At 38.9% G+C, this 26,478-nt stretch overlaps 1 protein-coding gene across 1 annotated transcript in view; it reads right to left on the bottom strand.

Annotated features, from left to right (window-relative positions):
* Nucleotides 1-4,958: 4,958 nt before the first annotated feature.
* LOC104606526 (protein-tyrosine-phosphatase IBR5) overlaps nt 4,959-26,478 on the bottom strand; it is a 39,597-nt gene continuing 18,077 nt past the window's right edge. Inside the window, exons 3-5 of the mRNA XM_010271776.3 lie at nt 6,792-6,849; nt 6,603-6,709; nt 4,959-5,614 (exon numbers count right to left, since the gene is read on the bottom strand). Of these exons, the coding sequence (XP_010270078.1) occupies nt 5,313-5,614; nt 6,603-6,709; nt 6,792-6,849 (467 nt within the window). The 3' untranslated portion in view covers nt 4,959-5,312. The remainder of the gene's footprint in view (nt 5,615-6,602; nt 6,710-6,791; nt 6,850-26,478) is intronic.

Here is a 26,478-nt window from a genome sequence, read left to right on the forward strand (position 1 = left end):
CAACAGCTGTTCTCTGGCCAATCTCGTTCTGTTTTTAAAGCTTCTGAAAGTTTCTCTGCACATATTTTCTTTTTGCAAAGCCAAAACGGATGGTAGCTTTTGTAATTTGGGCACTAGTGGGTTTGGTTTTGGGGTTACAGATTCCTGTGGCACTTTTTTGGTGGCAAAATATGGTTCCTGTAGGGATGTATGTGCTGAAGTTTCTGCTATCTTGGAGTGTTGTTTAACTGCTAAAAACTTGGGTTACAATTTCATCTCTCTGGAGTGTGACTCTGTTATGGGTTGGGGGATGGGCTACCCCCCGTTTTGTGGCTCTTCACAAGATACTAAAAAAAAAATATTATAGAGGCACAATCTGTGTAATCACATGCTTTCCGTGGTAACGTAAATAAACCTCACGTTTACATGCTCTTTTGTCATCTCTTAATTTCCTTGATTTGTAATATATCTCTAAGACCATTTCAATGTAGAGAAGTTAGGAAATTGGGCCAACGAAGGATCCCAACCTAAACCAAAATCACAAAATTGGGTTAGAGTTAGAGTCCAACAATTTGAGTTGGGTTAGGGTAGAGGTGCAACTCGGGTGAATCAATTGGGCCAAGTTTATGGTAAACCCAAGTCCAACCTTAAGATTTGGGCCTAAGGCCAATGCCCAAGGTTAAACCTGATCTTCTAAACCCAAGCACCACCCGTACTATAATTTGATGCATTTGGGTTGGACTTGGGCCTGGTTTCAAGGTCCACTTAAGTTGCACCCGTAGGTCATGACTGATCTAAACCCTACCTAATATAGCCTGACTTTCACCCTTAAGCAAAAGTATTAGGAGATGATTATTTCTAGAAGTGATCATCGAAAGTATTGGAAAATGGGACCATGATTCAGTTAGCTGAACCGTGAGCACCCCTAGCTAAGAGCATATCAAGATAGCATGCAACTAGAAGTCATTAAACATATCCAATGCAAACCATCGAAATTCAAACAAAGTAAGGTCAACTTTGATGCCTCTTTCAAACAGGGAAGCGAAGCGGTGCAGCAATTGGATGGGTAGCTCATATAAGTTGATACAAGCTTTGCGCTCAAAACTGGTCAAGTCTCACTGAATTTTGATGCCTCTTTCAAACATGATATCAGAGAAACTTATAACCAATCAGGTGGTATTCATCAAAATTGACCAGGGAGGGATGTTGATTGGTCAAAGCTCTTCCTATATCATACCTTTCTTGCATCATAAATTTACCCAAGAATGGGAGGATGCAACTTGGGTTATCCCAGATTAGCATTTTACACTCCTTCGGGTTCAGGCTTTCGAACTGGGCCCATTCAGTTTTGACAAAATCCCAATCCAAGCCCACCCAAGTTACACCCCTACCCAAGAAATATTTATAGTTATAGTCTTACAGGAGGGTCAGTTGACTTCAAAAGGCAATGGTTATACCAAAGGAGTCCAGATCTACTCCTTATAGCACGCCTCACACCGACCTCACAGCATGTCCTGGCCGTGCATTGGGAACATCTCCTGCACTCGTATTTAATATTCATGAAGAGATGTTCCCAATTCAGGGTGGGATATGGCTATGAGGTTGGTGTGAAGTGCTCTATGAGGAGTAGATCCCAATTCCTAAGAAATGGTTGTCCAAAATCACCAATTTCTGGAAGGGAATGCCAACTGGCTCAATTGGTAAGGTCTTTGGTTGGTTGTAATGGAGACTTGGATCAAATCCCATTGTCACCAGGATTGGTGGTTTATGGGTAGAGAAAAATCACTAATGTTTGGAATATGATTGGACATCAAACAAGAAAGTCAACAGTTAAAGAAGTAGGACCAACTAATGGTTGCTCAGTTGATATGTTCTTTAATTGTAGCAGAAACTTGGAATCAAACCATGTCACCATTAAGCCAGTTGATATCTTTTCCTTGACTCTCTCTCCTCTCCCCTTCCCACCACTCCCATTAAGCCATGTCACAACTCCCAATCCAACTACCTAAAAATATTCCTAGAATCTCTCTCCTAAGGCATATTTTCTAAGTCATTGGGAACTTATCATGTTACCCACTCTCCAATCAATTCCTAAAATTTCTCCCCCAATCTATATCCACTCTCTCATTTAAAATATTTATATTAATTAATAAATAGTTAAATACAGTTAATATTTAATCCAACCCATATTCAGTGAGTATTAAATAGTGTTATTACCAAAAGTTAATAAATATTGTTATTAATTAACTCATCATGACCTTTTAAAGTATTTTGGATAAATACTGTTATATTCATGTTAATTAACAACATTTTATAGAAATTGAAAACTCTTTAACTAATTTTCATAAATTGAGAATTATATTTAACAATTATCAAAAAGTATAAAATTTTAGTTATTGCTATTATTATAGTTAATAACCGAATGAAGATGGGGAATAAAATATTATACTGTTGGAAAATAAAACTATTAATTAATTTATATTGGAAAATAAAAGGTAAATTAGTGTAACTTTGTTAGTAAACTACCTAAGAAAAATAAATATTTAATAACAATTTAAAATATTTTCAATAAATCTCCATAATCACACAAATGTAATAAAATTTTCAAAAAAAATCATAAAACTACATTTTCATAAAATAACATTTTGGAAATTAAAAGATATAAAATTTTTGAAAGTTTATTTAAAATGTATTAAATAATTATTGAAAATTATTGGAATATTTTGTAAATTTTAGAAAAAATTATTACATTTGATAGATTTTGGAAAACTATTGAAAAATTATTTAGTTTTCATTATAAATTATTGAAAGTTATTAAAGATAAATGAGTATGGGAAAGGGAAAACTGTAATTTGAATCAATAATTACATAAATTATTAAGACAAGTTAGTATAATATTGGAAAAAGAAAATTACTAATTAGTTTATATTAGAAAATATAAGACACATTAATATAATTCTGTAAGTAAACCATTTACAAAGAAAATAAATTATTTAATAACAATTTAAAAATAATTTTGAATAAATTTTCAAAATTACACAAATGTAATAAATTTTCCAAAATTTTCATAAAATTACATTTTTGAAAATTAAAGACAATTTAGTATACTTTTAGAAATTTACCATGTCGTTGATACTCAATATATCCTTTTTATCATTTTTGTCATCAAATTGAATGTGTTGACAGGGAGTGGGTGCCTTGCCTTGAAATCGCCCAACACTGGGGACAGGGCAGGGAAAATTTGAAGATTTCACATCCTTGATAATGAGTGGGTGTTTTGCCCTGAATTCACCCAACATTGAAGATGAAGCGAGGAAATTCGAAGATTTCCTGTTCCTAACGGGGAGTGGGTACCTTGCCCTGAACCTGCTTGACATTAGGGACAGTGTGGAGATGGGGTAAGTGTCTTGACTATGAGGTGGGGATAAGGATGGGGTGCCCTGCCCCGTTGCCATTCCTATACAATTATTAATTATTAGTGAAATTAATAAAAATGTTAAATTTTGTAATTATTTTTATTTATTTAAAGTCAGTCGAAATTTCATTTAAAAATAACGAAAATAATAACAGTTATTAAAATTATTACAAATAATTAATAAAATTAAATTAGTTACAAAAATATTTGTTCATATTAAATTAACAATAATTATTTTCTGTAAATCAACATTAAATGAAAAATACAATTATTAAAATTTTAAATATTAATAATAAGTTTGAGTACTTTTTAGTTAATTAATAGCAAATTTTGATTATTAATTTATCAATTAATTAATAATAAATAAAATTATTCAATCTTTCAGTTTTTCCCAAGCATTGCACAGGTACATTTTTTATTACCTGCGTGCTTTGTCCAGCCCTTAAAAATAGACATCAAAGGCAAATGCTAGGGTGCGGGAAAATGTTTTTCCCTTTAAAACCTATGAGCCACACACCGCCCCCCAATGCCCCGTTGAATTGATAAGCTGTCCATTTTTGTGACCTAAATTCCCATGAATTGAGAAGCTGAGATTTTCACATTATCATAAAATTACCACACAGAAATAGAACCCAACTTTAGCCCACATTCCTGATTTGTCAACTTGTTCTTTGTTAGGTGGTGATTTGTACATCTGCATAGTTGGTGTCTTCACAATAGTGACGTGAACATCATCAAAGTTAAATCCAAATGCCATATGACGGTAATAGTTGTATGCAAGGTTCAGAGTATCGATATGTATCGACCGATATGTATTATTTTGGGAACTACCCTTATACACCTCTACGGAAGGTGTATCGGGGTTCTCACCGATTCAGAGGTGGAGGAGCCTTAAACCAGCCCCTAAACTAGTTTAAAAAAAAAATAAAAAAAAATAAAAAAAAAGTATCAGTATCACCTGATACGCCAGTATCGATATTTTGAATGTTGGTTGTACACGTCCACTTATAAATTATAAAAATAAAGAAATACAAGAGAAAAAGATAGGCAATACGTAATCCAATCATCCTGGGTGCTAATAATTATTGTACTTGATATCGCCTGACCCTATACGTGAGATCAAATGCTTGAGCAAGTTTTCGAATGCAGAGCCTTCACCACGTCTCTGTTGCAGGCAAGGTTTTTAAAACCGACTCAGAGAAAGAATCGGTCAGGGGTCCGGTTCCTGGGGCGAACGGTCCAATCATTCGAATTAAACAGTTGGCCTGTTCTGATAAAAAATAAAAATAAAAATTAAAAAAATAAGTCAAAACCGTTGAACGGTTCAACCACCCAGGTCAGTGGATTTGCTGACCAAATCAACATTTTTTGGCCAAAATCCGGTTTTGGTGAAAAACGAAACCGGTCACCTAACCTTCCTGGTTTTTCCGGTCCAACTGTCCGGTCCGGTCCGGTTCGGTTTTGAAAACCATGGTTGCAGGGACAAGTGGAAAATAAACGCTTCCAAGTTCCAACATAGGACAATGTTGTATAAAATATCCTATAAATATTATTAGTTGGCAGATTTATCAAAAAAAATATTATTAGTTGGCAGGAACTTGGTCCATTGTATATTTACAAACACATCAACTTCATCATATTTGTCTTTATAGGCACATACCATAGTTGATAGGCTTTAAACAAAACCCCTTACAGTGTAATCATCTCACACAAACAAAGGATAATCAGTGATTGAGATGTTGCACTTGAAAGAACATTTGGCACCAAAAACAAGGAAAAACAGTGTAATCATCTCACACAAACATTGAGATGGTGCCTTTTTCTCCGTCTGGTATCCATATATTCTATTGCAAACTTCGTCATATTTGGGGCTGACTTCAGAACAAAATATGATCTTGCAAAAGGAAAAACAGGAAATTCAGGAGCCATCCATCATGGTATCATTCTCATTTGCAGGGCTGCCACCTATATCAACCACCTTCTTCTCGTTCTGGCCAGCTCCAAATGTGAACTCATGAGGAGGAATACTCAAGGCTGGACGGTCAAAAATGGATGTCATAGCAGGCAAGTTGAAAGCAGGGACAGGAACTGGGTTGATAGTCTTTGGGAAGCTGAAAGCAAATGATGGCGCCTCAGACAAGGAGAAAACTGGTAGGGTTGGAGCACTCTCAATTGATCCAAAGATCTTCCTTTCATAATCCTCCAACTGCTGGTATACAGCTACAATTCATGGGCAGAAATGTCAGAAACAAGGAATTGTGCACTATGGAAGGAGAATATTTAAGGTTGGAAGGTGATAGTCACCATAGAAATCATGCAAGATGGATGGAGGCCACTAATTGAAAATGTCCCACCACATGAAAAAAGAATCTAAACCATCTATCCTTTATGGTGGTCTAACGGAAATTAAGTTAAACACAAAAAATAGACCATGAGAGTTCCATCAAAAGGTGGTCCCACAACCCTGCAAATACATGTATACTAACATGATGATCGGACACTAAGTAAAACCTCAGTGACCTATCAAAACTCCTACGACTTTCAATAGCATTTAAAGATATCACAGCACTCAACCAAACTGGTCTCCACACTATGTACGCAAGTGTAAACATTGAGATCCAGAAGTTGTGACAGCTGAACACCAAATTTTCTAATTGCTACTATATGAGAAACAGTAACATCTAACAGTCTCAAAATGTTGTTATATCGTTTACAGTAGGCAGCTATTTGCTCACATAATATACCATACAGAGATTGGAAGAATGAAAGACAACATTTTTTTTGTTGATAACAGTAAGAATCTTATTAGTTATGACAAAAAGAACTGAAAATTAACAAATAGTGCCACAAATCAAACTCACAATAGTCTAGCAGTTTCATTTTCTTAATGTCAGAAAACTAGGGATGCTTTACTAGGTAGTGCTGCTGCTTTCTAATCAAGAAAAAGTTGATGATTTGACTTTAATTGAACTTGTGTTTCGCATTTTCTACATTATTCTACAATGGTTCTGTGTGCTTCAAATCGATAAGTTCCATCTTCCTCCTCTCATCTATTTTTACAACATCTTCTAACCTCCAAAATCAATTTGTAATCCTATATTTGGCAGCACTTCAGACACGAGTAGATTTCTTTTTTTTTTTTTTCAGTATCCAGACAAAAGTAGATTATAGAAAAGAAAGCAGTACATGTAGATAAGGATATGCAAACCTGATGTTAGATCAACAGATGGCCTCCGGTCTTTCACCCATTGGTAGCTTTGCGCAAGCCTCCATCCTTTACGCTTCATCAAGTATGCTATTACAATAGCTGGTGACCTGTGATAGACTGCATTATGACAATTCTGCCAAAAGCACTAAGTATTGAAGCTCACATCACCCAAGAACAGCAACAACTGACCTATTTTTCCCTGACATACAATGGACAAGAACACGAGCCTTGTCCTTTTCACATTGCTCTGCACAAACAAAAGAGTTTTTAAGTAGAATATATGCAGATATATACTCTGCAAGAAAACCATATTAAACTCTGGTCTTGTAGGAATCAGGTGACAAGACTACGAATGCATGCACAATGTCACACAAGGGGGTGAGGGGATTGGGAATAATAGTAACATTTTTATCTCATTTACCAATTAAAAAACCAAAACTGGCAAGGTTGTAAAGACTTTTAAGGGTTAATAACAGAAAATCAGATTGAGAAAATGAAAACATATAGAGGCAATAAGCAAATGGTAAACTCAGTGAAGAACCACAGATAAGATTCAAAAGCAGTGAACCTCATCATAGATAAAACCCAACATTTTTTTCAGGAGAAGGAAACGGTGAACTGTATTGATGAAAAGGATATAATGATACAACAGGCCACCTGCTGGAGCTCCCAAAAACAAGAGAGCCCCACCCACCTGTAAGGATTGATATTCATTGTTCATACACCAAGAAACTTCTACTTGCTGCATCATATTAACATGTTTTTACGAAGATTAGTGCACTGTATATTTGGTGCACATGTAACAAACAAACACATGTGCATGAGCATACAAGCATGAGTGTATTTGTATTGCTCATAACAAAATAAATGAGAGAAGTGTTTTGTTTAGTGTATACAAATATCATTATGAAAGGACATGACTTCAAGTTTGGCATCCCTCTTAATCTGTTTCAAAACCCACCTCATATAGGTTGGAATAGGATTTCTGAGTTAGACCCTAGTCATGCTTAAGTTGAGCAGTTAGAGTTGGTTCTCAATTTGGTAGAACAGCATGATGGCAGCTTGGTTCCTAGGTCTGGACAGAGTTTCCCCCATCCCAACCTTACCTACTCCTACCAGATGGACTGTCTGCCTAATCCAAACTGCATCAAATAGGGGATCAGCCAAGTTGCCACTATCACAGCCCATGTTAACCCTATACCCACCTTATAATGGATTTTCTTTGAGTGACATTGACCATCCATAATTTCTATGTTATTTAAAAAAATATCCAAAAGAGCTTACTTTGAAGAGGTGGCAAGGGTTTTGGGGCCCAACTGCCCCATGACCATGAATATATTGTTTTGGACAGGAAATATTTTATGTTGATAATATAGGGGTGCAAGCCCAGTTCAACCATTGGGCTTGGGCCTAGTTAAAATATAATTATTGCTAAACCAAACCCAACTCAAGTTGCACCGCTAATAATATCTCTAGCCAAGAAAACTTTAAATGACAATAATAGCCTCCTGTGAGCAATAAGACTATCAAATCCTTCACAAAATTTAATTTTCTACAAGTATCAATTTGAATAGAACTTACGGAGCAGACTCCTTTAGAAGCACTAAGTAATTTCACTAAGGATAAAAGAAGGAAAAGTTGGCAGCCCAAAACAAATAATTTTGCTTTTAAAAACAGTATATATACACTAGAGTGAGGTAATACTTTTACATGTGTATAAAAACAAAAATAGAGAACAAATTTATAATATTAACAATGATGATAATAATTGATAACTTGTTAATAATAAGAAGAATGTGACAAATAACAACAACACTAATAATAATTATTAACAAGTTATATACTCTCTTAGAAAATAATGAAAGAAACTAAATAACTAGAGACAAGCTCATATCCAAAAGCGAAGGCCAATACTACAAATTGAATTAAATATGAGAATAGTAGATTAGATAGGAATGTCTTAGAACAAACCTTATGAAACTGCATCAAGCATGGTGAAAACTGGTTAGTTAGTTCAGATGTAGTAAGTTTACCCAAAATAAAGTAATTTTTCATGTGGCAAATAATGTTGCATGGATATGGACATGAGAGGACTTGTGGGCATGTCAAAGTACAAGTATACATTATTGAAAAACACCATATTTTGTTGAATTTCATCATTATAGTCCTATAGGAAAAGTTTTCAAAAGCTTATCTTTGCTACTTAGTAACATTTTGTAGGAAAAAAATAACATCCAATCTGTCCCTCAATATAATCCATGGAATATATGTGAAAATTCAGAAGGGTTTCTTATGGGAAGGTGTGGGAGGGTGGGGGCAAGAAGTTTCATTTGGTCAAATGGGAAAAGGTGTGTAGGCCTGAGGAAAGGGGAGGGTTGGGTTTTAGATGGGTGAAGGTTTTCAATAAGCAATTGATAAGTAAGTGGTTGTGGAGATTTGGATTGGGGAGAGAGGAAAATTCATTATAGAGGATAAGAGACTGTGGAGATCTGGTTCAGATCTTAGATCAGGTGGTGTTGGATCCCTTTGAGAGGGATAAGAGACTGTGGACCCTAACTCCCTCTGGAACCTTCTCTTGTGCCTCTTTCTTCAAGTCCCTACTGCCTTTATCCAGTCCATTTGCACAAAACTTTCCAGTTAAGGATGTTTGGGGTGAGCCAATTCCTCCAAGGATTGGAGCCTTTTGTTGGGAAGCCTTCCTCAGAAGATGTAATACATGTGACGTACTCCAAAGAAAAAGGCATTTTTGGTGCCTGTCTCTGAATTGGTGCATTCTTTGCAAGGCTAATAGTGAAAGCTCCTACCACTTATTAGTTTCTTGCCCCTTTGCTACTGATCTTTGGGAATGGTTTCTTTCCTCTTTTGGTTGCAAGTGGACCCCACCGCCAAACATTCAAGGTTTGTTTAGCCCCCTATTCTTTGGTTGCCCAAACAAAAGGGGAAGGATAATGTGGAGATGTGTGCAGGTAGCTGTTTGTTGGACTCTTTGGGAGGAAAGGAACATCAGAATTTTCTCTGAAATTGAAAGAAGTAAAGAATGCCTTATTGAAGTAGTAGTATCAGTGAGGGTGGTGCATTGGCTAAAATCCTTGGACCTGTTTGTTGATATTTCTACGGATATGTTGCTGAATAGCTGGCTGGAGGTGGCAAATTCTGCTCCTACTCGTTCTTTAGTTTGTCCTGTGTGGTCACCACCAGGAAGTGGACTTATAAAGCTAAACTTCGATGGAAGTAGTGAAGGAAATCCAGGTCCATCAGGTGTAGGAGAAGTTTTCAGAGATGAGGATGGGAAGGTGTTCACTTTGTATTCAGGTTCCATTGGATTTGGAGACTCTCAAAGCTGAGGTCTATGCAGTACTGGAGGGTATAAGGAAGTCTAAGGAACTTAATATACAAAAGTTAGTCGTTGAAGGGGACTCAAAGCTGGTCTTAAGTTGGTTACAAGAAGGTAGTGGACTTTGGAAATATGCTAATGAGAGGAGGGAGATTAAGTGGCTAACTAGAGGACTGGAAATCAAGTTTCAGTGGGTCAAGAGAACAGCAAATGCATTTGCTGATGCTTTGGCAAAGCAGGGGGTGGGAAGGGATCAAATGTTTTGGGCTGTTCTGTAAATTTTTCATTTTTGTTATCTTCCCGGAGAGAGTTAAGATTGTTTCTCTCTCTTTGGAGCACTGTAACTAAATTCTTTTAATCTAATAAATTCCAGTTGTTGATAAAAAAAAAAAATCATTATAGAGGAGAGTGGTGGTGGAGAAATATGGGGTGGTGAGGTTTGGGTGAGAATCAAGGGAGGTGAGTTCATTCTATGGGCTAAGTGTTTGGAAAGGGATTATGAAGTTTAATCAGGAATTTAGAAGCCTAACAAGCTTTTCAGTAGGGGATGGACCAAGAATCAGGTTTTGGGAAGATGATTGGTGGCGTGGGGTTGGAAAGTTGAGTGAGTTGTGTACAAGGTTGTATAGGCTGGCTGAAGGTGAATGGATAAATCCTGCTATTCATGCTATTCAGTTCTTTGTAGGGAGTCTAGGGACCATTTATGCTCAAATCAAGCTGAAGGTGAATGGATAAATCCGGTTCCCCCTAGGGTTAAAGCCTTTCCAATGGATTGCGGCCATGGATAGCATCTTGACTGTGGATCACTTGAACGTAGTGGCTTAAATATAGCTAATATATGCTTCCTATGCAAAGAACAAGAAGAAACTGTTTGCCATCTGTTTATTTCTTGTAAAACATCTGGATTCATATGGAACTTATTCACAGCTCTGTTTGGGGTAAGATACTTTCAGCCAAGGCTCCCTTCAGAGATTTTTTCATCATGGCCAAAGAAAATAGGAAGATAGAAAGAAAGGCTAATTTGGAGTTGCATTCCATTTGCAATATGCTGGAACATCTGGAATGAAAGAAACAGAAGAGTTTTAGAAGACAAAGCTAGGAATTTGGATAGGATGGTGGTGGCTGTTAGCAAATCTGTTGCAGAATGGGTCCTGTTATTACCAGAATTTAGACAAGTTACAAAAGAGGACCTTGGGGAAGTTCTGGGGTTTCAAATTTGTAATCTGGATAATTTATTTGAACTTGTAGTTGGGCTGATTGTGATATTTTAGTTTGTATGCAGGTGTTTCCTTAACACCTGGCAGACTGTATCAATTTTTTTTTTTTTTTTCTAATAGAACTTTATTTTTACTATAAAAAAAAAGTCTGAAGTGTGTCCAACAAAAACACTTCATTCATTTAGGAGAGTCCACATAACACTGATGGTAACTTGGTTTAGAGCTCAAAAAGAGTTTCTATAATCCTCTTCTCACCTTTTATGAGCATCCTTAAAATCTAGAAGTTTAGACAGCTCTTATCAATTGAGTAAATTCCAATACAAAGTTGTAATAAGGTGATGTGGATGGTGGGATTGAATACATGGCTAATCCAGTGAAACCCCACCTAATTGATGACCTGGGTTTTTTAAATTAGTAATAAAAACCATTCTTTCATACATCCCCAAGTATAGGCTAGAACATTCTACCTGCCCCCTATTACTAAGCTTTCAGCTAGAATTTCCCTAAATGATCTTATTAAAAAAACTTTTTTCTCCATAATAATATATTATATGGGAGAAAACAGAGAGAAAACCAATAGTGATAGTCCTGATTAGTAAGCAATTAGTTAAAGTCACAATTGTACCTCATTAACTGAATTTAGTTAATGAATGAATTAAAAGGTTGGGTACAAAGATCAACAGAACAAGTCATTGCTGCGTAGCCATCAAAGTTATACACTGGTGAAAGTTATTGACTTGTTCAAAGACTTTTCGATGGATGATATACTAAGGGGTTGGTCAGCAGTGGCAAATTCTTCAACCAAACAGTCTGCTTTTTAGCCTTACTGGACACCTGCAGCACAACAAAGGGTAAAATTAAATTTTGATGGAAGCTCCTTGGTTAATCCAGGACCCTCTAGAGTTGGGGGAGTTTTCAGGGATGGGGAGGGCAGACTGGTGGCACAATATTCTGGTCCCATAGGAGTGGGAGATTCTCTGAGAGCTAAAATTTTGGCTCTACTACAAGGCCTGAGATTTGCCAAGCAATGGGGATTTCAGAACTTTGAGGTGGAGGGAGACTCTAAACTGTTAATAGGGTGGCTGCAGACGAAAAGATTGGGTGTATGGACTTTTAGACAGAAAATAAGGGAAATAATCTGCTTGGCAAGGGATGCTGGAGTAATCTTCAAAATTTCAAATGGGTAAGGAGGTCAGCCAACTCTGTGGCAGATAGTTTGGCCAAGCAAGGGACCTTCAGGGAAAACTTCTTTTGGGCTGTATTATAACTCTTGAAGTTGATGGGGTCAACACTCATATTCTGAGTGGTTGTATAGATCCATTTCCAATAAAAAACTGAATTAAAAGGTTGTATATATCCACATCCAATGGCCAAGATTTGAAACTTCTACAAACCTCATTAGAAGCTTCACTAGAAATCAAAGGGGCCATTGCTTGGTATAGTTGTCAAATCTCAGGACAACAAATGTGAAAACATGGGTTCAAGACTTATATTTTATACTTTGAAGGTCATTTGATATGGTGCATGTGAATCTCCCGCCCCACACCCCCGGTAAGTAACCCCATTTGCTTTAGGACAAAGCAATGCATATAGACATCATATATACAATATATGATGCTCAGATTCTGATGGGTTTTGAGGTAGACAGCTCAACAGAGGAAGAGAGGTACTCAGACACTGATATAGATGACACCAGTAGTCTCAGGAGTGTAGAGTCACCACAACCGAGGGATGTTTTCGATGAAGACAGCTCTTTTACTGAGATTCTTTTCATCAAAGGAGAAGATTTGGATTCTGTACAGGAAAAGCAGGAACTTTCTCAACCTCGTTCGCCCCAGAATGTGACAGTCAAAATAGCAACAATTATAGAAGAAAGTTAGGGCACACCTAACCCAAAAAATCCTCCCAGTTCTACAGAGCAGCTTAGTCCTGATAGCAACCCAGAGAAACAGGATTCGTTCTTGCTATGGCACACAAAGACACTGGTTGGGGAACAACAATCTAAGGGGGATTTGGATGCCATGGTTAACAGGGTGTTGATGGAACATGATACTCCTCTGCAGGCATCACAGGGCGAAGGATTGGCCCTAGATTCAACGCTTGCAACTGGATTTTCCAACCTGTCCAGGTACGTCTGTCAATTCGATTTTGGTTACTGATATGGGTTCTCTGCCTGTAACAGGTATCCCAGTTTCTCAACAGGAAGAAACAGCTATTGGAGGGAAGGTGGTGAGAAGGGACTTTGTGTAGCCAAGGGGGGGAGAGCTTGACCTGAAAAAAGAAACAAGAGGACGAATTAGAGAGGATATGGGATCAAATTTGCACCCATCTTGAATTGTTCAAGCAGATAGAGGAGTTACAGGAAGGAAATCCAAATAAAGTGGAGGTCCAAAAAGGGGAACCTGAGAGGGGAGGCATTGAGGGGGGAGAGCTGTTATTAAAAAAATTTCAGGAAGAAGAATTAGAAAGGATCTGGGGACAAATCAGTACCCTTCCTGACGATTATAAGAATGCAGAAGAACTTTGGGAGGAAAACCTAGCAAAGATTGAGGACCTGAGAGAACCCAGAGTGACAGCTAGAAAATCTGAGATAGGAAAAAACCAGAGGAAAAAGAAAAGATCAGAGGTAGAGAGATTGCTTTCAGACTTAGAGGGAGATATTGAATTCAGTGGAAGAGGGGAAAGAAGGAAGGTCTCTAAGTAGGGGACCATACATTTGAGTGGCTATCATTACATAGTTACCATGAAAATTATCAGTTATTGTGTGAGGGGATTAAGTAGTGCAAGGAAGAGAAGGTTGATCAAGGACCCTTTGGGAAGAGAAAAAACTAGACAACGTGATATTATAGGAGACTAAACTAGCAGAGTTTGACAAGAGATGGATTAGAAGTTTTTGGAAGTCAAGAGGAATAAGGTGGGTCTCTACACCTTCTTAGGGGGCCTCAGGGGGTATTGTAACTCTTTGGAGAGAGGATGTCAAGGAAGCAGTGAAGGAATTGTTATGGAACTTCCCAGTGTCAATTAAATTTAGAATGGTGGAGGATGGTTTCACTTGGGTGTTAACAAAAGTGTACGGACCAAACAACTACAGAGAGAGGAAAGAGCTCTAGGAAGAGTTATTTGGGATACAAGGACTATGGGAAGGTCCTTGGTGCTTGGGAGGGGACTTCAATGTAACTAAATTTACTAATGAATCAAATAACCCCCAACAGACTCGCACAACCAAAATAAGGAATTTCAATGATTTCATTAATATCTGCAAATTGGAGGAGCTCCCCCTACTGCAAGCTCATTTCACCTGATCCAATTTTCAGGAAACCCCAATTTCCTCTAAGTTGGACAGATTTCTATTTAGTGACCATTGCCCAATCGTACTTGGGCAGGAACTGTTTAGGTGTGGACCTCGACCCTTCAGATTTGAAAACACGTGGTTGACACATCCGGACTTTTAAAGAAAGTGGAAGAGTGGTGGAGTGAAGAGATGAGGGCGGTGAAGTGGAAAGGGGTAAAATTCCTTAAAACGTTGAAGAGCCTAAGAACAAAGTTAAATGAATGGAATAGGGACCAATTTGAGAGAATGGAGGAGTTAAAATCAGCTCTTTATCCCAAATAGAGGAACTAGATGAGAAGGAACCCCTTAGGAAAATGAGTGGACAAGAAAGATAATTAAGACGAAGATTGAAGGAGTTAGAAGAAATCCTTTTGCATGAGGAAATTTCTTGGAAGCAAAAATCTAGACACAAATGGATCAAGGAAGGTGATGGAAATACCAAATTCTTCCATGAATGTGCCAATGGGAGGAGGAAAAACCTGGTGACCAAACTTGAAGTGGATGGAATAAAATTGGACTCCCTTGAAGAGATAGCCAACTGCTTTGTAAATCATTTCAAATCTATTCTTAGGAAGCCATAAGGAAGAAAACTCGAGTTGACTGATGTGGAATGGCCGAACCTCTCTGAAGAAGACAAAGCTTGGTTGGAAAGGAATATTGAGGAGGAAATTCGGCAAGCAGTGTTTACCATGGAAAGATCTAAGGCACCAGGGCCAGATGGGTTCACTACGACATTCTTTCAGGATTGTTGGAATATAATCAAAGAAGATTTGTATTTGGTTGAGGTCTTTAGAGAGTTTGGAGATAGTTTCATTATTAGTAGAGGAATCAATGCAACATTCTTAGTTTTGGTTCCAAAGAAGAAATAGGCCTTACATCCTAAAGATTTTAGACCAATTAGCCTAGTGACAAGTATCTACAAGATTTTGGCTAAGGTCTTGTCCTTGAGGATCAAAAAGGTGCTTCCCTCTCTCATTAGTCAAGCTCAAGGTGTCTTTGTTCAAGGAAGACAAATAATTGATTAAATCTTAATAGCAAATGAGTGTCTTGAGGAGATGAAAAGATTGGGAACTCAAGGTTTTGTTTGCAAATTGGATCTTGAAAAGGCCTACAATTTGGTAAATTGGAGCTTTCTATTAGAGGTGCTTCGAAAGTGCAGCTTTGGAGACAGATGGTGCAAAAGGATAAATGGTTGCCTCTCCTCTTTCCATTATTCAGTTTTAGTCAATGGGGGAGTGAATGATTTCTTCCCTACTTATAGGGGTTTAAGACAGGGAGATCCACTTTCCCCTTTCTTATTCATACTGATGTTTAGTAGGTTGTTATCGGAAGGGGATAGGGCTGGATCAATAAGAGGATGGAGAATAGGGAGAAATCAAATCCCTGTAACCCACCTTCAGTTTGTTGATGACATTATAATTTTTTGCGAAGGTTCTGAAGTGGTGAGAGTGCTGAATTTCATTTTTTGAGAGTGCTTCCAACTTAAAGGTCAATCTTGAAAAGAGTTGTATGGTGGGACAAAACTTAGATCAAAGGAAGTTGGAGTCTATTGTTGTATGCTTAGAGTGTTCTACTTCTAAGTGGCCCTTGACCTACATAGGGTTTCCCCTATGTCCTAACCCATATGAGAGTCGTTTCTAGGACCCTGTGGTGGAAAAGTTCGAAAAAATGCTACTTGCTAATCTTCCTATTTACTTTCTATCCGTTTTTAGGATACCCTCTAGGGTAGCTATGAGGTTAGAAAAACTAATGAGGGACTTCTTGTGTGAGCTAGGAGATGAGAAAAAGAATCACTTGATCAGTTGGGTGGTAATCAACGTTGTAAGTAAGAAGGGGGATTAGGATTAGGGAACTTAATCAACAGAAATGAAGCTCTTTTAGGCAAATGGCTCTAGAGGTGGCCTATTGGAAAGAAAGAGGCTCTAGCATGAAGTGGTGGCTAGTATCCATGGCTGTTCTAAAACTGGTTGGGATGCTGGGATATCTCAATGGGCTCGACTCACTACTCCTTGGAAGGAAATTTCTAGCATTCTCCCTAAATTCCTCAAGTTTGTAAGGTATGATGTTTGCTCAGGTAACTCTGTTCTTTTTTGGGAAAATGTTTAGGTGAGGAACCAACCTTTAAAAGATCTTTTTCCCTCTCTTTATACTATCTCCCTCTTCAAGGAGCCTATTTTGAGGTTTCTTCATCACCCAGTTCTCCCTTTGTCTCCTGCCTGGGATCTCAGGTTTCGTAAAGGCCTAAATGATGAGGAACTTATTTGTGTCTCTGAGCTTTTATTATTGTTGGATTCTGCTTGCTTGGAACCCCCTCAATCCAGATAAAGAGTTTGGACCCTGATGTCAAATGGCTCTTTTACTTGTGCTTCCTTTTTTAAGTCCCATTGCTCTTCTTCCCCTTGGGTTTTCCAAGTGAAAGAAATCTGGTCTAGGCCTATCCCCCCTCCCCCCCCCAAAAAAAAATAAATAAATAAATAAATAAAAATAATTTCCTTTTGTTGGGAGGGTTATCATGGGAAGATTAATACTTTGGATAACCTGCAAAAGACGAGACCTTATTTGTGTTTATCCCTAAACTGGTGTACAATGTGTAAAGTGTAGAATGAGGACTGTTACCATTTGCTGTTATCTTGTTCCTTTGTTGCAAATATTTGGACTTGGGCTTTCTCTTTATTTGGGTGCAAGTGGAACTTGCTTTCTGAAGTAAAAATGCTCTTTGATCCGTCAACTTTTTAGTGGCCAACGAAGAGAGGAAAACTGATGTGGAAATGCATAAGAGCAGCTACGGTTTGGACTATTTGGGAAGAACGGAATGCCAGGATATTCCAAGGAAGGAAAAGAAAGGAGTCTTGAAGAAGTTAAGGAGTGTATTTTAACAAGATCCGTCTTTTGGCTAAAGACTTCTAATTTGTTTGTGAATTATTCCTTTGATGACATTCGAATGGGTTGGGTAATGGTGGCTTTTGTAGTCTCTAAGATGAGTAGGACACAAGTAAGGTGGACACCCCCTCCAGAAGGGGTTGTTGTAAAGCTGAACTTTGATGGTAGCAGACAAGGCAACCCAGAACCCTCAGGCATTGGAAGGGTTCTGAGGGACAAGGATGGCAACATTATCTCTTTATTCTCAGGTCCAGTGGGAGTTGGAGATTCAACAAGGGCTGCAATTAGGGGTGCTCATGGTTCGGTTAACCGAACCGTGGGGCTTTTTTTGGAACTGAACCGGTACTACCAGTTTTCTAGTGGGAGTTGGAGATTCAACAAGGGCTGCAATTAGGGGTGCTCGTGGTTCGGTTAACCGAACCGTGGGGCTTTTTTTGGAACTGAACCGGTACTACCGGTTTTTGGAAAACCGGTAACCAAAACCGGACCGAAGCCAGTCGGTTTTTTGGTTTTTTTATTTTTACAATATATATTATAAAAATATAAATAAAAATATAATAAAAATTTATAAATATATATAAAATATTATACTTTAAATAATAAATAATATATCATATATTATAAATATATATTTATAATATATAATGCATATTTATTAATTTATAATATATTAAAAATACAAAATATATAATATACATAAATATATGTATATAAAATATATAGAAATATATGTATACCAGTTGGTTCGGTTAACCGCCGCTTTTTTGTATTGGTTAACTGAAACTGAACCGGTACCTTTGATTTTTTAAAAACACCGAACCGACAGGTTTGGTTAACCGGTTTTTCAGTTCGGTTTCGGTCGGTTCGGTTTTTTTTTCTCACCCCTAGCTGAAATACTTGCAGCTGTACAAGGCCTACAAATTGCTAACCAACTTGGGGTGCAGGACCTAGTGGTAGAAGGTGACTCCAAGGTTGTAGTGGGCTGGTTGCTGAATCTGATCAGTCCTGTTTGGGGCTAAAGATATCTCCTGAAAAAAGTGAAATGGGTCACAAGGAATATGTCAATCAATTTCCAGTGGATTGTAGATCAGCAAATGCTTTGGCAGACTCTCTGGCCAAACAAGGGGTTTCTCGGGCTTCTTTATATTGGGCTAATCTACAGTTTTATTCTGTTCTTGTTAAAATATGGGTCTGTAGTCACCCTAAAGGGGAGGTAGCACCTCGTGGCTCCTCCAAGGCTGTTTGTATTCTCTTTTGTTCTCTTTACTAGAACTACTTATTCATTCATCAAAAAAAATCAAGATACGAAGACAAGTTCATTAAGACCTATTTCCAAAAGCTAAGCTTTTAAACCAAAGGCAAAGCAAAATCTAAATGGAAGGATAACCAATATATTAATATAATGCCATTAGGAGTAGGAGATAGTTGAGGAAGTTCTGAAGCAATATAATGTAGCTTTTAGTAACTTGTATAAATAATTATATTATCCAAAATAGCAGGCATCAATTTATAAGTCTAAGGAACTAAGTAAAATATATATTTTAAGGATTTGATATCAAAGATACAGGGAACACATGAATATGAATTCTTGCAGTATAACTCATAATAGGGTACCCACCAAAAAACTCATAATTGGGTGCAATAGTGGCCACACCTATCTTGATCATAACAACATAGCTTCTTCCAATCAACAAAAAATAGGACACGTAAAGATTTAAATGTTTGAAATCAAAAGAAACCCAGATATGGGCACACTAAAATTGATATAACACTCACTACAATGACTGAAGGAGTAGTAAGGAGTTAGGACTAATCAATGACAACCTACAAATACCACAGGAAAAGTTCACAATTTCAATTTGAATGGAGATTTCATTCCTAGAGAAATATATATTATGGTATCCTAGAAAATATTAATATAAACATGATTAAAACTACAAAAACGACAATACATAATGAGTTCACAAGTCTAAGGAACAACATTACTCATCCATGGTGATAGGAGAGGTTGAGTTCATGTTTTTTCCAGGAAGAATCAAGCTTGTTTGGAAGAAGTGGCATAATATCTTCTTATTTTAGTTTATAGGAGAATCATTAGAGGCTTGTGTCAGAAAAAGTATTCCATGATTCACGTTGGTGGAATGCATAGATATGGAAATTTTGTTTGCCCATGGATCCCAAGACATTAGCATGTGGAACCTATGGAGAGGCATACTTCAGGACTAGATGTTCTCAAAGATGAGTTGCACAGTTTGTTTTTTTTTTTTAATAAAGTTAACTAATTTTATTAATGAAAGGAGAGGTACACAAGAGGGTGTACAAGTACAAAAGAGGGGCCGGACCCCTGAGAACTACACAGGAGGACAGGAATCACAGTACAATGACTCTACAATAACTCCTAATTTTGCTAGACCATCTGCAACTGCATTTAGCTCCCTTGGGATCCAGGTTAGAGAAACATTTGTATGAGCCAGGAGGTCCCTTGCCTCCGATAGGAAGTGACTAAGTCTCCAAGGTCCAGCTTCCTGTTGATCCAACCATCTTATAGTGTTGGCTGAGTCACCTTCAATTAAGAAGCTTTGAAAGCCCAGTTTGCTGACTAGGCGAATCCCTGTTAGAGCTGCTAACACTTCTGCCTTTGTGGAGTCGGCTATCCCAATCGGACCACTATAAGCCCAGCAGGTGTGGCCATTCTCATCTCTTAGAATTCCTCCTATGCCAGCGGCTCCAGGGTTACCATAAGCACTTCCATCAAAGCTAAGAGTCCAGAATCCTACTCTTCTAACTGAGGGAGCTCTGGGAGGGGGTGGGGTAGGAGGGGAGGAAACCAGGAAGTTATATACGTTTCTGGTGAGATCGTTGAAACTAACTCCTGTGAACTCCTCTGAACTAGAGGCCCACAAGTTGCAGTTGTGAGTGATGTGGTTGATCAGCTCATCCTTAGATTTTGACCTATTTTCAAACAGCCAATTGTTTCTTTCCTCCCAAATTCCCCAAAGAACAGCATGCAGTATTATCAGCCAATAGGTCTTACCTCTCTTGCTCAGACCTCTTCCTTGCCACTGAGAAATCAGGTCCTGAAGATGATTAGGAGCCGCCCAACTGAAGCCAACTAAATGAAGAAAAAAGTTCCAGATGCTGCTTGCTACCTGCAATGTATGAAGAGATGGCCTGTTGTCTCTCCTTCACGTAGGCAAAGGGTACAGGCGTGAGGGGAGATATAAAGCCTTCCAAGATTTTTCTTCTGCAGTAACTCACAAGTGTTCACTCGCTACAGGCAAGCCTCCCAAACAAAGAAATTCACTCTTGAGGGTATAAACTTGCACCAGATCTTCTTGTAAGGAAAGTCACTGTCTCAGATACCCGCAACCAGAGCTTTGAAGAAAGACTTGGACGAGAACTCACCTACAGGGTGGGATTTCCAGACTTGGGAATCTTGGGAATTTGGGGATATGTAGGTTTCACTGAGAGAAAGAAGGAGTTCAGTTAGCTCACTGATCCCCGGATCCCTTAAGGGTCTTCTGAGGTTCAAGTTTAGGTTTCTTTCATTGCTGGGGGAAGGCACTGGGAGATGGTTGCGCCCTTATTTAGAGTAAGGTTATAGAGCCTGGGATACAGATCTGCTAATGTGGAGTTGCTCCACCACAAATCCGTCCAGAATTTTATTCTAGTACCGTTACCCACCTTGTATCTAATGAAAGAAATAAAGAGGTTGTGAATAGCAGAAATACCTTTCCAGGGATTTGAGAAAGTTGATCGGTTTGAGCGGAGATTGTAATCCCAACCGTTTACATTTAACCCGTACTTGCTGGTGATAGTTGCCCAAACAGAATTTTATTCCATGGGGAATCTCCACAGCCATTTTCCAAGAAGGGCAATGTTTTTCTCTTTTAGATGCCCGATTCCTAATCCTCCAGCCTCTTTGGTTTACAGACATGATTCCAATTTACTAGGTGCCCTTTTTTTACACCTCCGCCTTCCCAAAGGAAATCTCTTTGGATTTTTTCAATCTGTGATCTGACTTTTGCAGGGATCTGAAATACTGATAGGAAATAGACAGGCATGTTTGCAAGGGAGGCCTTAATAAGTGTAATTCTACCCCCTTTTGATAGGTAGCAGCTTTTCCAAGTAGCTAACTTCTTTTCGCACTTTTCCACCACAGGCTCCCAAAAGCTTGAATTTTTTGGATTCCCTCCTAGTGGCATGCCCAAATAGGAAAGGGGGAGATTTTCCACTCTACAATTCAGAATTTCCTTGAAATTTTCCATCAGGGACCCTTCAATTTGGTTTGTTGCTGCTAGGCTACTCTTTATGTAATTTACCTTCAGCCCTGATACTAATTCAAAACACTGAAGCACTCTTTTCACATTTGAGATGTTCTCCGGACTGGCTTCCAGGAATAAGATGACATCATCGGCAAAGAGGAGGTGGGAGACATTTATGGCATCTCTTCCTACCTAAAAACCTTTGATCAAATTAAGGTTTTTAGCTTTCTTCAAAAGCTGGCTGAAAACATCCATTACCATTGTAAAGAGGAATGGAGAGAGGGGGCATCCCTGCCGTAGACCCCTTGCTGGCTTTAAAATAACCTTTAGGCTCTCCATTGATCATGATCGAGAACCAGGTACAACTAATACAGCCTTTCATCCACTGCAGCCATTTTGTACTGAAGCCCTTCAAATATAGAATCTGGAGCAGGCAATCCCAATCAACTTTATCGTAAGCTTTTTCAATGTCTAGTTTCACTAGAAGACCCTTCCTTCCACTCTTCCTTTTGTCTTCTACAACTTCATTTGCAATTAGGATGCTGTCTACAATTAGTCTTCCTCTCACAAAAGCAAACTGATTTTGGGAAACCAACTCTTTTAGAACCTCTCTGAGTCTTTTTGCCAACACCTTTGCCATTATTTTGTACACACTCCCTACAAGACTTATTGGCTTGTAGTCTTTTACTTCTGTTAAAATAATTTAGTTGCTGATGTTAGGGCCTGTTTGGCTAATTAAAGTGTTTTTTATTTCGTTTTTTCTTTCTGTTATGTCTGTTATTGTACTCAGGGGCACAAGGGTCTTTTCCCTTGTTATTTCTGCTGCCCTATATATATTAAAATAAAGGCTGGCGCCGCCAGCACTGTTACATTGCAAAACCCTTCTTTCTTCCCTCCTCTCTTCTCTTCTCTTCTTCTCCTCTTCTCTTCTCTTCTCTTCCTCTTATTTCTGGCCGGCCATACTATCAAGATGGTATCCGAGCGGGAATACTGATTAAAGAGAGCAGATCGAACAACCTTACTAAGAGAACAGATCGAACAGACTATCAGAACCTGGGCGGAACAGAAATCTGATTCGGGACTGAAAAAACAGCTACAACTGGTACAGTTCTCCCTGTTTCTCTCTTCTTTACCCTCCTTGGTCATGTGCCGAGTGAAAACCCTATGAGTCTAGGCGGCTGAATGCTGTCGAATCTGTGTACCCCCCTTTTTTTTGGATCGTGTGATCCTGTACATGTGTTAAGACAACTGTAGGTCAAGGATGACCTATCTTCTCAATGGTTGGAGTTGACTGTAAGTAAGAAGGATCTCTCCTGCTGATTAGTGGCTGTTAGACATTCTGAAATTCTGGTAGGTTGAGACTGTTAAAACTATACAGGTCTAAAATCTGCCGAATATTACCTCTGTTTTGTCCGGAATTTGGTACTGTTTGTGCTCAACCTGGTTGTTAAACCCAAGTGTGTGGGTGTGAACTGAGTGGAGCATTGTTTTGTGGAGTAAGGAGGGGTCCTAAGTCCGGTGTTTGGGACTGATTTACTGTGTGACCATGTCGACTGAGAATTCTGCTACTTCAGAGATTTCAGGGAGCCACAATGGAGTGAGTGGGGGAATGGATATGAGCTTTCCCATGGCTGTTATTCCCTTTGATGGTCTGAATTACCTTGAGTGGTCTAGGGGAATAAAACTCTACATCACTGCTATGGGAAGAATAGGATACATCAATGGGAGAGTGAAGGAACCGAAGTATGGAAGTGCTGAGCATGATAGGTGGAACCAAGAGAATAGTATGGTGATGTCTTGGCACTTGGTTTCAATGCTGCCACAAGTAAGGAAGACTTTTATGTGGGCTGAAACCGCTTGTGAGATATGGGAACAAGCGAAGTCCACCTATTCAGAGCAGAGACACTATGCCAAGATATATCAACTACAAGCTGAATCCTCTACTTGCAAGCAGGGGGAGAGGAGTCTCTCAATGTACTATTCTGATTTGACATCAATATGGAAAGAACTTGATCACTATCAGAATGTGAATTGGAAGTGTGATGAAGATGCAAAGGCTTATAAGTCACTTGTATCTAAGCAACGAGTGTTTTCCTTCCTCCTAGGGCTGAATCCATCATATGAGTCCATCAGGGTGCAGATCTTGGGTAGTAAAGACTTGCCATCAGTTCAGGAGGTGTATGCCTTGGTGCAATCAGAAGAAAGCAGAAGAAGTGTGATGAATGGTGTAGAAGGGGAGTCAGTTGCCCTATCTGTCCGGGGAAATTCAGATACAAATGTCGGAGGTGGTATTAAAAAGGGTGACACTCAGAAAAAATCAAATGATAAGAGCAAGCTTTGGTGCACTCACTGCCAGAAGACACGACACACGAAAGATGCATGTTGGGATCTCCATGGAAAACCTAAATGGGCACAAGATTTGGGTAAGAAGTCAGCACCTGATCAGGGCAAGAAACTAGGCCAGCAGAATCAAAAAAGGTATAACTCAGCTAATATGGCATCGACAGAGACTAGTCCTTCAGTAACTCAGGAGAGACATCCCAGTTCTGACCCTAAGGAAGATATTATCAACTCCTTCCGTGAACATTTGGAATTGTATGGTAGGACTCTCCGCCAGATGGATTCTAGGCCTACTCCTTCTACCTCGTTTGCGTCTACATCAGGTAATGCCACAACCTTCCATGTGTCATCTCATACTACTAATTCTCCTTGGATTATTGACTCCGGAGCCTCAAATCACATGACCGGTAAGTCTAATTTGTTTCAGACATATAACCTTCTTTCTGGGAGAGATAAGGTAAGACTGGCTTATGGTTCTTTTTCTATCATAGCTGGCCGAGGCACCATACCTCTCCCACTTGGCCTTACTCTTCCTAATGTACTGCACGTTCCGAAATTACCTATTAATTTGTTGTCCGTTAGTAGTCTGACTCACTCCTTGAACTGCTCAAGTCACTTTTTTTCCGTCTTCATGTGTGTTTCAAGATTTGACCTCAGGGAAGATGATTGGTAGAGGACGCATGGTGGATGGTCTCTACGTGTTGGAGAATAATGCTGGTCTAGTGGCGACAGAGTCCACGAGTTCGTCAAGTGAGAGTCAAGCCTATTTATGGCATAGTCATTTAGGTCATCTTTCTTTTGAGTCATTAAAAGTTATGTTTCCAAAGTTGTTTGAGTCCTTGTCAGTGAGTCAGTTACAGTGTCAAACTTGTCAGTTGAGTAAGCATTGTAAAAGTTTTTTACCTTTACGAAATAAAAGATCTGAATTTCCATTTCATATTGTTTATTCTGATGTTTGGGGCCCTGTTACTCTACCTACTGTGGCTGGCTATAAGTACTTCATTACTTTGATTGATGATTATTCTAGATACACTTGGGTTTACCCTATGCGATCACGAGATGAAGTGCCACAAATTGTGAAAGATTTTCAACGCATGGTGTTCACTCAGTTCCAAACGGAAATCCATATCTTCCAGTCGGACAATGTGAAGGAATATTTCCATAGTGATCTCACGAAGTTTTTTGCTTCGAGTGGGTCACTTCAGCAAAGCTCTTGTGCCAGGATACCCCAACAAAATGGTGTGGCTGAACGAAAGAACCGTCACCTTCTCGAAGTCGCTCGTGGTTTGTTGATTCATATGAACGTGCCAAAACAGTTATGGATGGATGCAGTCTTGTGTGTGGCATATATCATCAATCGCATTCCCTCTCGGCTACTAGAGTATAAGGCCCCACATCAGCTCTTGTTCCCTACAGCCCCGCTGTCCACCATTCCGATGCGTGTTTTTGGGTGTCGTTGTTTTGTCCATAACCTGTCCCCTACTCGTGGTAAGCTTGATCCTCGGGCTATTCCTTATGTTTTTCTTGGTTATCCTTAAGCTCAAAAGGGGTATCGTTGCTATGATCCCATTGCTCGCAAGTACTATGTTTCCATTGATGTCTCATTCTTTGAGAATCAACCTTTTTTCTCGGTTTCTCCTCAGGGGGAGAGTAGGGTTGAGGAGAAACAGGCGACGACTCAAATTCAACTACCTCCTTTACTCGATCCTCCTCCATTCCGGGTTTTTCATCGTCGCTGTAAGAGCCAACAGAGTTCAAGAGCCGTGGAGCCTGACACTATGCAACCAACATCATCGGATTCACCTGAGGCAGATCCGTCTCATCAGCCAAGTACACTTGCTCCCATTGATATATCTACTCCTTTAAATGTTGATTCACCTGTCACCAATTATCTTAATATTCCTATTGCTAAGAGGAAGGGTGTTAGGTCTTGTACCACTAATCATCCTATCTCTAAATTTGTGTCCTATGAGCATGTTTCGCCTTCGTACTGTGCCTTTCTCTCTTCTGTGGATAGTGTCCCCGTTCCTATGACTGTGGCAGAAGCTTTGTCAAAACCTAAATGGACAGATGCAATGCAGGAAGAAATTGATGCTTTACACAAAAATGGCACTTGGGAGTTGGTAGACCTTCCTGAAGGGAAGGAACCAGTGGGGTGCAAGTGGGTGTTCACAGTGAAACACAAGGCTGATGGAACTGTTGAAAGGTACAAGGTTAGACTGGTAGCAAGAGGCTTCACACAGGTATATGGAGTGGACTATGTAGAGACTTTTGCTCCAGTAGCCAAGATGAACTCTATCAGGATTCTTCTTTCCTTGGCAGCAAATCTTGACTGGGATCTTCACCAATTGGACATAAAAAATGCTTTCTTGAATGGTGACTTGGAAGAGGAAGTGTACATGACCCAACCCCCAAGATTTTGTGCCAAAGGCAATGAACAAAAGGTGTGCAGGTTAAAAAAATCTCTATATGGGTTGAAACAATCACCTCGGGCTTGGTTTAGTAAGTT

This window comes from Nelumbo nucifera, chromosome 1 (genome assembly GCF_055504915.1).
Source record: "Nelumbo nucifera cultivar China Antique chromosome 1, China Antique-T2T, whole genome shotgun sequence".
NCBI classification, from domain to species: Eukaryota; Viridiplantae; Streptophyta; class Magnoliopsida; order Proteales; family Nelumbonaceae; genus Nelumbo; species Nelumbo nucifera.